General features: G+C 38.0%; 1 protein-coding gene across 1 annotated transcript in view; it reads right to left on the bottom strand.

Moving 5' to 3' along the window:
* ATP10B (ATPase, class V, type 10B) overlaps positions 1-12963 on the bottom strand; it is a 155267-nt gene that overhangs the window by 52355 nt on the left and 89949 nt on the right. The window contains exons 2-3 of the mRNA XM_014947938.1: positions 2109-2402; positions 811-1005 (exon numbers count right to left, since the gene is read on the bottom strand). Of these exons, the coding sequence (XP_014803424.1) occupies positions 811-1005; positions 2109-2383 (470 nt within the window). The 5' untranslated portion in view covers positions 2384-2402. The remainder of the gene's footprint in view (positions 1-810; positions 1006-2108; positions 2403-12963) is intronic.

The raw sequence follows: 12963 nt of genomic DNA, 5'->3' as shown, positions 1-12963 counted from the left end.
GGGCTAATTTCCAAGAGAGCTAGTGAGATGTGTACAAACCATAGTAATTTTTTTTTCTATTGCCTGGGCTAAGAAGAGGTGAAAAAAGAAAGAGATTCAAACATTTAAACTTCTTTCAAATGAAAACTCCTGCCTATTGCATTATGTAGGTACATGCTAAGTAGTCTCAAGTCAAGTTAGTACTTGGACCAGAAACTCTGATGAAATCGAAATGTTGCAATAAGAATTGCACTTGAAAATACTTCTTCCTTCTGAGTCAGTAGTGAGCAAACATTGCAGCTCATTGCAGGTGTTGTACCATCTCCAAAGAGAAACCGTGCTGTATTGATCACCTGTGTCTACGGGAAGTCTGTAAATTTGTTTTCAGTTCCTGGTTATCCTTCACCTTGAATATAGTTCATTATTAATTTTCGTATTAATAGTTTTACCATGAGACGTCTGAAAGACATTGTTCCAATTTGTTAAACAGCCCAAACAATCCTTTCCAGACTTGGATATGTTTCGTTTTTCCTCCGGATCCTTCTACTACCTGGAGAGGATGTTGTGTGTGTTGGCAAGCTGGTTTGGAAACTTGGACTGAAAACTTGTGTATCAGCACACACTGCTGTGACATGAAACAAAACTTCAATGATATTAAGATCACCTAAGTGAAATAACTGAGGCATTTTTAAAGGCAGAACAAAACTCTTTTATAACATATTTCCAAACTTACTGTACTCCAAAGGATCAGTGAAGGAATCACGGCAAAATTGGATGAGCAGTTTCCACCACATCAAATGCAAGGAAAAAGAATTGGTTTAGTTTACTTACTTGTCATATACCCTGGTTTTAGACAAGTTTATCATCTTATCAAATCTGTATTTTCTATGGTCTTCAATAGCATCCTTAATCATACTGGCAAGCAGCACCACAATCAAAGGCAGCATAGTAATCTCTCTGTGGAAGACTTCCACTTGTGGGAACCAGTTCAGAACCACCAGAAAGAAGAAATAAAGATTACCCAGCCTGCAGAAGTATAAAAGAAATTAAAAATACTCAGAAATTAGAATGTGTCATTTTCTTAATGAACATCGCCCATTTTGTGTCAAAGGAACATTAATAATTTCACACCTCTACCCTCCTCTTCCTTTCCCTGAATGAATTAATCAGTTACTTAACTGAGACGCTAATTCTTTTCTTTAGAAGAGCCTGTGAGATACATTTTCATAATATTATAGCTACCTCCGCTCTTCCACATATTTCAAACACTTTTTATCTCTAGGAGCTAAAACTTCTTTAATGATCTCCCACTGCCTCAGTCTTGAAAATAAGCATAAAATCAAACAAAAGTAAAAAAACCTTAAAAAACCAAACCAATGTAACAGAATGGATGTAAACACCCACATGCTCAGAATTATGGAAATGTCCCCTTCAGGAATCCTTGCTGAATTCCACACATGGTAGGCTAAATTATGAATGTGCAAATCTAATATACAGAATGAAAGTTTCAAAGCTAGACATGGATATACAACTCTCATTTATCTTTATCATAACAATATTTCCCTGGGCATCTTATTGACATGATTCATTATGCCGGGGGAGTACATAATTTCAAACCATCACTTGGAAGGAAACCTGACCTAGAACTTGCTATCTTTGATATAAAACACTGTATGCATATACAAGTATACTGTTTACAAGTCAGTAGACAGACTCACTTGCATGCCATTAAAAATGTACTAAAATTAATCTATGAGCCTCTGACATCTACAGAATTTCATAGTCGTCTCAATACATCCAATTGATATCTTTTTGTGTTCTTAAAAATTAGAGGTTTATTCACAGAGTAAACAGAGGGATTTTTAATAAAAACTTGACATTTTTACATAGAAAACTGTTTCAGCACTCAAACAAGAAAGCTGGCCACAGCACCAGTTTAAGCACACCTGGTGTTTACTTGCTTTAAACCTCCATTTCAGTGTGAATTGAGTGCCATTGGTTACAAATAATCATCACCTAAATTCTAGTAACATGGCAACTACAAAAGCAGCCCCCCTCTGTTACCCTCAAATGTCACTGTTTCAGAGACAGTTCTTTAAACTCATGTATCATTGAATGAATTTTTTTACCTGTGAAACTGTTCAAAAAGATACTGGGGCAAAAAGGTGAACCACGTGTATTTTGTGGTCTGTATCCTATTTCCAGAATAAAATGCAGAAGTTTGTTTCCAGTCTTCACACTGTCCCCCATTGTTGGGAAAAACAATCCTCCATTTATTTAAGTTGAGGTTTGATTTGCCTCTGAGGGGAAATAGCAGTGGTGTCGATTCCGATAAAGTATGGGAGGGACTTTCAGCTCCTAATCGCTGCCAGCGGTACAGAGCAGAGTCCACAGACAGAGCCATTCACAGCAGGGGTGGCAGGCTGAAAGACAAATGCATGACAAGGATTGAAAACCAATTCCATTCTGGTAGAAAATTCACTTCATGTGTTGCTAGCAGAGCTTAAACAGCAAACAATGCTCCTGTTCAGTGCATTACATGTTCAGTCTTCAAGCTCAGCATTTTCTGCAGAGAACGCATGGAATAAATGATAGAACAAAATCTTCAATGTGGAAAAAACTATTTCTATCTCTGGGGGAAAAAAAATTCCAAATCTATTTTCTGTGTTATAACAGCAAACTTACATAGATAAAGCCAATTTAACAGAGGTGAACACTGGCTTTTCCATCACAAATTCTCTATCATTTTCCTTGGTCATAAACTGCCACCAAATCTATTCAGTTATTTTTCTTCAAATGTCTGACTTTCTTACAATACCTTTTCTATTCACACTTACTTACAAAGGGTACAGTTCAGGTGTTGAATCTTAATAGCTCAGATAATAAAGAACTGCAGCATCAGCTTAATCTCATTTACACTCACGTAACAGTTTTCCAGTGTCTCCACAGAAATCTGATTTGAATGGAAAATGCCAGTCAGCACTAAAACAATGGATGTTTTATGGGTTGGAAAGATAAAGAAATTAAATCTCCCAATACTTATCCTATTATCATTGAACATTTGTCTTCTAACTTGTTCACACATGCACAACTGCCATTCCCTTCCAGCATGCAGGATGCTCAGGCTCCAGCAGCTCAGGTGTATACACTGTTGTGCTCAGTCTAAACACAGGAAAACCTCAATCCAACAGCTGGACTTTGAGGACTGGAAGCTGCCTTAAAATGATGAGGCTCTAAATGTGAAAAAGCAAACAAAAAAAACCAAAGGCACTGGTCTTGTGCAACTTCAAGGATCCACAAAACAGAACACGTGAACTGAACCCATCTCACTTAGCCTAAAAAAATCACTTAGATTTGGACAACTGTCATTTAGACTAATTCACTGAAGAATTGTTTAAACTCTAGGAAAAAAGACACCTAAACACAACAAGAAGTATGAAGTACTGGCTTGGAGAGCTGAAGGAAAGCCTTCTATAGCTTCCAAGCTGTAACAGCCAATGTTTTTAGACAACTTGAATCTCAGGAACCTTTTCTCTATAAAATACCAGATTAAACTACTAACACAAGAGAGAACTAGAAACACAGCAGACATGACAACGGATTTCCTGGTGTCTGGACTTTAGCACACTTGGTGCTTGTTTACTGAGGAAAATCCATCATTTGAAGGTGTCATATTAACATACACAACCTAAAGTTCTGAACAGCTTGAACCAAATAAACTTGTAGTTTAATCCACAAGACACAACCTCCTGTAATCCATGTTAACTACTCTGCCAACACCCAAATGAATGAGTACTATGACTGAAATCAAAATGATATTCAACCTAAGCTATCTTAGAGCCAGCACTTCCTTACAATATAACCTTTAATCTGTGGTGCTGAAAGACTTAACAATGAAAAGGCAGAAAATCTATTGTTGGTAGTTATTAAAATAGGCACAGTGATTGCTCAATGAAAATGCTATAGGGAAATGGTGCAGCTCATGTTTGCTAGTTAAAGGCTAGACACTTTTGTCACTTTGTGCTGAGCAGTAAGCTCTCCAGTTGACTTCAGCTATATCATAAATTAAGATCTGAACAGCAGATGGAAGAGTGGCAGTCTTAATATATAAGTATACCACAGTATACATATATGTATGTGGATATATATATATTGCACATAACAGAGCTACATATACAGAATCACAGAATGATGTGGGGTTGGAAAGGACCTCTGGAGATCATCTAGTCCAACCCCCCTGCCAAAGCAGATCCATCTAGAGCAGGTTCACAGGAACGTATCCAGGTAGGTTTTGAATGTCTCCAGAGACGGAGACTCCACCACCTCTCTGGGCAGCCTGCTCCACTGCTCTGCCACCCTCTCCTCATGGCTTTCTTTGAAAGGCAGTCGTCATAAACAGTGCTATACCCATGAAGAAAGAGGCCAGCTGGTGCCACCATGCAATTAAATGTGCTGCAGGAGAGCAGAGACTTGATAACATAAACCATGCAAAACTAAGCAACTATTATATGGGGGGTAAGTTATGTAACTGAGTGGATAATCAAAGCAGCAAGCTAATGGCTTTCTTGACATATAAATTCCAGTGCTAGCAATGAAAAGATAGTACAAGCAAACATAATACTTATTATTTTGGATCTGTAAGAATAAAAAGGAGCCTAAACTTTCCATCAGTGTTAGGACGAAAGAAGAAAGAACTCAAAGATGTTTCCTTCTGTAAAATGACAATTTTCTATAATTCAGCCAACTGCTTGCAAGAATCTTTCAACTTACTAGCGCTTTGATGTGTTATGCCAGTTACTTTCTGTATGGTAGGGAATCCATAAAAAATACTGCTTTCCTCTGGCAATATATTTAACGTGTCTGTCCCAACTCTTTCTAAAAGAGCTTCATAAAATCCCTTTTCTGCAATTCTAGAATATTTTACATGCGCTCACCCATTTGATTTACGTTTTTACAGAGATATCATTGAAAGAACCGATGAAGTGTGAGCTTTTTCAACATACATTTACTGAAGTGACTGATTTTCTTCATCTAGCTAGTGAAGATTCACTACAGCAATACGTATCCTGAAAAGGAAAGATGAAGGTAATGCAGACCTTTCCAACACCATTATGTTCAGGATTTGCCATCTATTCCACTTCAGCATAAAGATTACAAGTGCTAATTCCAGTGCTGGCACATTAGAGCTATTGCTGTTTAGCCTGACCTCCCCTTAGTCAGTCGCTTCAGAAATGCTTGCCTTCAAAAAGAATCAGCAAGTTCCAGTAGTCTGGCTTTATTTCTGACTGGGATTTTGAGACTTTCCACAGGATGAGGTCAGAAACACCAGAGAAACACAGGCCACGGCTGCAGAAAGTTGCATTATGCTTAGCTACCCTGTAACTGCTCGAGGCAAAACAGGATGAGAAATACAAGGAAAACACATGGTTGTGCTATGGACTTGACAGACTTGGAAACCAGAGGACAAAAGGAAGCCCTCTATGTCCTTAAAGCTGCAAAATCTAATAAGTGGGATGGAGCCGGGAGAAATTACTCAGGTAAGTCCTACAGAGGAATATCCATCACAATTTCCCTCTACTGCTATATAATCATAGTAGCATAAGCTTTTAATGTCTCACTGTCCGGTCTTTTGTGAAGTTGCAGTCAAACAATGCTATTACCATCAATCCCATGCACTCCTACCCAACAGCCTAAAAAAGCCTCAGTTTCATTTTCCCTCTTTCTTTCTATTTCATTATTAATGATGTACTGTGGGCAGCTCTCACAATAGGGCAGACACATTTTCCCCATCTTTAATTCCTATGAGTTTTCCCAGGGAGAAAACACTGGGCACTCTAGCCTAGGACAAGTCATCTTCGTCCTTGTGTAGATGTCCCTCCTGGTTCCCACAACTAAACACATACTATATGAAATGATAAGGAAACATTATCTTATTCTTCATTTTAGGAAAGGCACCCCTTCCCACAGTCCAAACTTTTGTCTCTCTCCTCTGACCTTCCAGTGGAGCTACTACGGTCTCAAGAGACAGGCAAAAAGCCAAAACATTGCCTAAGTATCTCAATTCTTGAACTTCCATATTTGGAAAAAACAAGAAAAGCAACATAATAAGTGATTAAACCAGTATCTATTTACAGCAAAGGTAACTTAGCCATATAGAAATGTGTCAGCTAGGCACTAAGATGTGAGATGAGAAATGTGTAAGCTGGTGTTAGCACAGGAGGTTAGATACAGTAGTCACATTATTTCACAAGCCTGCATCAAAATTTCTGAAATGTGAAGCAATAACCAAAGCATGAAAACCTTTTCTTCTCTCGCATAAAATTATGGAAGAATGTGTAGTATGTCCAAGAAAGTTTTCACGATTTTGCATGTTTAATGAAAGAGTGAACAATCCACTGTAAGTTAAAAAGGTATCATTCACGCTGTCATCAGGAAGCTCTTGAAAAGTCAGAATTTGTTTGCAACAAAAGAAGGACTAACATCATACTCTCTCTGAAGACTCTAAACTGCGATTTGATAACTTGTGTCATCAGGCAATTCAGAGGAACAATGTCATTAAACATTTTTTTCTTTGCATTTGCATATGGAATAAAATATCCAACTTCTATTCACTAAAAAGAGAGCATCATGCTATTCTTGGGAAAGATACACAGGGGACATGACCACATTTGGAAGATAGAAAGAAACAGGATAATTATTTATTCCTTTTGTAGGGAGAAGAGCTGAAAGGCATACTGGGTCACCAGAGGTAGAAAGAATGATGCCGAGTCCTTTCCAAGTGAGGATTTCAACATGTTCAGATAGTTCAGCATTATCAGAGATGAACTACTGTATACTTATCTGTCTCAAGCCCTGTCAGGCAGGCCTATGTTTATTTTTTTATTATTTTATATATATCATACTATAGTGGGATATGTAGGCACTCTTATACAAGAGATAGAACAAGAAACAAACCAGTGGGAAGACAGCACTATAAAACCCAGTGTGCAGTTGGTAGAATTTTTATCTCCAAATGTTTCGAGCTTCTCTTCTATTTATGAGTACTGCAATTGTAAGCCAGCAAAAGTATTTGGGAAATATTTCCCTTTCTTGGAAAAAGGATGCTAAAACAGCCCACTGATGGTGTTTTCCTCTTGCATCCTTGTGTTGACAATGGGAAGGGCCCCTCTCAATTTTTCATAGATAGCCTAAACAATTGGCATCCTCCCTGTGATTGCTTATTCTCTTCCAACAGCAAAGAAAACTTTCCCTTTATATGACAGAAACAGACTGCATTAGAGAGTCATGCCGATGCTGTTAACAAGGAAGGATTTAGTTATGACACATACTTTACAAGTATTCTTTTTTAAACGCTATCTCTTTTTTGAAGATTCTTGCATTCAAAAAATGTATTGTTGACTGTAAGAGAAAGCTCATCAGAACATCAGCAATTGGAAAAGAACTCTTTCTCTTTTGAGGTTGCCTCATTCCTGCAAAATGACAGGCTCAGCTGCAGATTTCTGCATCCCAGACTTCAGAAGCCATAGAGAGGAATCCTGCCTCTCCTGCATATGCACAAAAACTTTTACACAATTATGCCTTGTGCTGTTTATTAAAGGAGATGATATATCCACATTAAGAGGAAAATAATTCTGCTTATAGGCATTTGTAAAAGTAACTTCAGAAGGCAGCAATATGAAGCAGCAACTTTCAGAGCTATCAAACAAGACAAGGTCTATAACTTGTTTTCAACAGTTGGTTGAGCATTTCTGAAAATCTGACTTTGGGACAAAATTTCAGACAAGGTGGAGCTTATTTTTGAAAATGAGTACTGTGAGAAAATGCGGCAGTAGCACTGAAATGAAGATGTGTACATTACCAAGAACTACAACCGAGATAACGTCCTTCCAATTTTCACCTGATATTTTCATTTCTACATTGCCTCTAAGGCAAGAAGGCATTAAATAATACAAGTCCTCTCTAATACTCAATTGCATTATTCCAAAACTTTTATTGTATTTCCTAATCGAAAGAAGCAGCAATTTTTCTTCTTGATGCCCTGTACGGATGTTTTGGCATCCATTCAAAAAAGTAATTCTGGAAAAGGTTGGCTGGAGAGATAAACATTACGAAGTATTATAGAAATTTCAGCCACAAACTTCTTTATCTGCTTTGCAATTATCTGCTGGAACCTCTTTCACTTTTTGGTGGTACTGTATAGAAATTCCTCCTCAGTCACATCAGGTCAGAGAAAATATTTTGTGTTTCAGATTAATGGAAAAGGGGAAAGAGATTGTGAAGAAGAAGGAAGGCAATTACATTGATTAGTAGCATACAGACCACAGCCTAAAATTAGGCTGCAACATTTTATACCAGAGAAGGGATACTTGCAGTATGAAAGTAAGTTGCTAGAAATGAAAAAAGATCTCCAAAGAACTATTTCATTCAAAAAAAAGCTGGTCATTGCAGACTGTTGTCATTCAGCTGACAAGAGAAATGTATTATGGATTAACAATTATATAATCTTTTTGAGTGCAAGTTTGTGTTTGTGTGGGATAAACAGAAAAGAGCTTTTCATAAATCTAGTACGTCATTAGACCACACGGCTTCACTATTCTATTATTATATTAGATTGACACGTTTTTCATGTCTCAACTAGATTCTCTTTCCTTGGGGAATAAATCCAAAAATCTTGCAATAATAGGTTAATTATAAGACTTTTTCTCGAGGACAGACTAGATTTCAGTGCCTGATGCGGAACTTTCTTTTAGCTGGAGCAGTGCAGAGGCATGTTCAGGCAGCACAGTCTTCTGCAGGGCTGCAGCTGTGTTATTAAGACTGGCTTCAAAATAGATGTGCTCTCAGCATATGCTGACATACAGGTCATACAGACAAGGATGATTATCGGATACTATTCAAGAAGGAAGTTGCCAACTTGCAAACAGTAGTGCTGGATGCTGTGTTTAGATTCATTCTGTGAACAAGAAATTTGCTGTGGTCTCCCACATTATGTGCTCATTTAAATGAAGAGTTAGACTAAAATTATCTGTCAAACTGCAATGAGTATCATTGCTGCCAACATGCCCAAATACTACGGTGATCTATTCTTATTACATTTTGGCCCACTGCACTTTGCACGAGTGTAGGCAGAGGCAGCTTCTGCATCTTTACCACCTTCCAACACAGTCATTACACTTGCTCCGCTCACACCTTCAGCTGCGGAGGCATTGGGAAGAGATACTTGCAGAGAGCTTTTACAAAGTCCAAAAATGTCAAGGTGTTGCTTGGAGACGGCAGATTGAAAGGGCAACCAAGTCTATGGTTTTTATTATTTTCAGTTAGATGTTATTGAGGTTTCTCTTACAAGTTTGTGCCCAGACACAGGCAGTGAATTCCACTATATTTCCTAAAAATATTTTACATGAATATAGTTTTTCAAACAAGTAAACATAGTTCCAGACACAAGACTGTAGGCTTCAGGCCAGTGCAGCAGTGAGAGTGGCCATTATAATATGTAGCTAGAACTGCACATCTTGACACACGGGTAGTTTTGAGGATGCACATGATGGTACTGTCCTAAGAACAGATGTTTTATGAAATCAAGCATTTATTCCTCTTACAGAGGGAAATATAAGAGCAATAATATAGGAACTCTTATTCAAACTTACATTTCAGTTTAAGCAATGTTGAAAAATTTTCTATGGCTCATGAACATATAATGGCCTTAACAAAACTGTATACAATACAAACAAAGGTATGTGTCTATACCATGGCCTTTGGAAACAGTCTCCATGTAAATTCTTACATACAGGCAAACATTAAATTATTTCTTTGTTCATAGAAGAAAGGGTAATTCACAAAGTTCATAAAGAACAAGTAAAATGAAAAATGTTCCAGACCTACCTCCTCCTTGAGTTCTAGAAAACTACATTACTATTCTTTCCTTAAGCTGGTTATCAGAAAAGAAAACCCAGATAAGGAAATGAAAAGATGCATATGCTACCCTACCTCTCACTCATTCATTTGACATATCATACATCTCCGACTCACCTCTACTTCTTGGCAGACAGCAAGTTCTGCATTTGAGGACTCTGCCTTGTTTATCTATAAAAATACTTAAGACACCAATAATCAGAGAAAGCAGCAGCAACCTGTATCATCAGGTGTTCTACACTTCTGACATCCCTCCATGTTGGGGAAAGCTCCACCTTTAAGAATTTTAAAAGTACTGAAGAATTTTAGGCACAGTTATTGAATTTCTTGTTGGGCCCAAAACATTTAGTCTAAATACACTAATGGAATAACACACTGCAATAAGCTCTCCAAAACAGAAAATAAACATGACTACAGCAACTCTGTGTGAACAAAGTAACTTCCATGGCACACACAACGCAGGTGGCAATCAGCACAGCCATTTGCTAAGCTATCTCCACCCAGACCCCGGAGAAAAAGAAAGCAGAGAGAGACAGGTATGTCAGGTCAGGGAGGCAAGTCAAAGTTAGGATAATGCAAACTGAGGCAAATTGTATACCCACTGTACTGGAAGCTCATTTAATCAGAAAAGATTACTTTGGTAAACTGCAAATATACACATTCAGCCCAGTATCCTAGTCAGGAGCAGGGGTGGCTTTTGCACAGCTGGCTCTTGTTTTTCTGAATGTGTCAGATGAGAAGCACTCCCATTGCTGCAGGTTGGGGAAATTTTCCCTTGTGCTGTCATCTGGCTATTCAGAAATCTTTTGAGTTTGCCATTGCAGAAGAGACTAATATCTGTTCCAATCCAATGTATGCCTCTATCTCTAGCTCTTTGAGTGGTCCTGCACACTACTTAATTAGAAGACCATGTATTTCAAACTCTGGCAATGGCAGAATTTAGTTGCATTTTAGCCCAGAAATGAGGACACCAAAATTAGAGCAATTGTCTGAATAATAATTTTTTTTTCATTTGTTCCACTTAATATTCAAAATCAAAGTGAAGTGGCCTTTAAAAGACAATCTAATATTTATAGCGTGTATGATTATAAAGCACTTATGATCAAAATTATGTTGCAGATGTTCATGTGGGAACTCAGCAATGCTGAAAAAGTCCAAAAGGAAGCAGAAAAATTGAAAATAAACTGGAAACTGACCAGAAGATCCTTTATATGTAAAAACCTTTTATGCAACTATGTTTTTGTCAGAATGTGCTGACTCTAATTTCAGTTCTCCAAATCTGAATATTAAACTAAAGTGCCTCAAAGAGAATAGTTACTTATTCACATGAAATGGAAAGAAAAAACAGAGAGGCTAGAACAACTGCCAATTCAGTAGGGCACAGCTCCACGTCAATCAAAGACCAAAGGAAAGCTTAATCAGGATCTAATCACACAGTATTGTTGAAGGCATGTCCAGTAACACCTGGGCTGGAGAAACAGGTCTGTACATGGGATAAAGTTGTTCTGGTTTGGAAAGAATGACAGGAAAAGGCCTTCAATCCAGAAAGTACTCCTGGCAGTAGTGCACCGCATCAGGAGAGCTGAGGGGACCATGTCAGCTAGTGGAGGATGGATCTAGGTTAACATGCAGGAAACTGATCTCCTCTTCCTGCTCAGGCACAGGTTTCCATGGCCTCAAAGATGACCACAAATTTCCATATAAGAATCTGAGCACAAAATGCATAATAAAACCATACTTATGAAATGCTTCTTGGAAGCATTAACTCTTTTTTAGAAGCAGTAGTAAGATGCACTTCAATCCTATCTCTTTTTTCCTCCTGTACTCTTTCATCCTCCCCCAGACTAAGGTAACTGGGATGCACATTTTTGCATTTAATTAAACTAGATAGATAAATTAGGATAATGCACCAGAAACCATTTTATAAGGCCGCAAAAAAATATAGTACAAAAGCTCACTTACTGACAAACTATTTCTCCCCCACCTTGTGTTAATAGAATCTAAAAGACAAAAATGCCAAGTCAAGGCTAGTTTTCATCAAAAGGTAACTAATCACCTTATTCTATCTATATCTCATTTCCTCTGCGATCTTTCTCTTTCCTCCTCCCATCAGGACACTGATATAAAATTAATCTTAGGAAATTCCACCTCATCCCAAAGAAAATGAGTCACTTCAAAGGCAGCTAGCTTGCGCAGCAGTGATGGGAGAAGGTGGGAAAGGACGGGCTGGGGTAAGTGCTGCTGCACTCACATTGCAAAGTATTACAGCTGCCTAGAACTAGTTAAACTATTCTGGCTCTTTCTAAAGCAAGAAACCAAGGAGCAGTTGCCTACTGGCAACGTTCCACAGAGGCAAAGGGAGATTACGTTTGTACCGCAAAGTGACTCAAGCCAGACCTTTTGCAATGGAACTGATTATTAAGAAATCTTGGGAAACTTCACATCTTACTCCTGCAGAAAACTACATACTGAAAACAAGGGAAGTGAACGCAGTCACTTCAGAAACTATATATTTACAGACTATCAGATGTGCTGCAGTGAGATAGCACAAGCAGACACTCAAATGCACATTAAAAATGTGAGCGCTAGAAAAATTTCAGAAAAATGCATTTTACTCTATTTACTCAGGCTACATGTAGAGAAAATAGTGATTATATTTAAATATCAGCACTATTAAGCAGAACTGGGACAGACCTGATGAAGCACCTCTTTGTTATTCGGCAGTGCAGTTCTTTTATAAAATTAGGTAAGGCAAAGACTTGCCAAGACAAACAGGCTGATGGGAAGCATAAAGCTGTAATGTTCCATGCCATGACTATTTTGGACCTAACAGAGACAGTTATCCTGAGTGAGCATCTCCTTATGCTGGGGTACAAATACTTCCTTGCCAGAATCTCTCAGGAGCACAGACACAGAGTTCAAACTCCTCCCAATCTATGTTCAAGCTCTATGTTTCTAGCAAGGTTTACCACAAAATCAGTTATAAGGGAATGAACACTATGCTTTGTCAAGTTGTTCTTTCTGGTCTGAAACTTCATATGGAACCTTAAGGTACAAAGCAAACATAAGAAT

This window comes from Calidris pugnax, unplaced genomic scaffold (genome assembly GCF_001431845.1).
Source record: "Calidris pugnax isolate Ruff unplaced genomic scaffold, ASM143184v1 scaffold27, whole genome shotgun sequence".
NCBI lineage: Eukaryota > Metazoa > Chordata > Aves > Charadriiformes > Scolopacidae > Calidris > Calidris pugnax.
The sequence above is the reverse complement of the archived record's forward strand: the minus strand, read 5'-3'. Positions and strand labels throughout refer to the sequence as shown.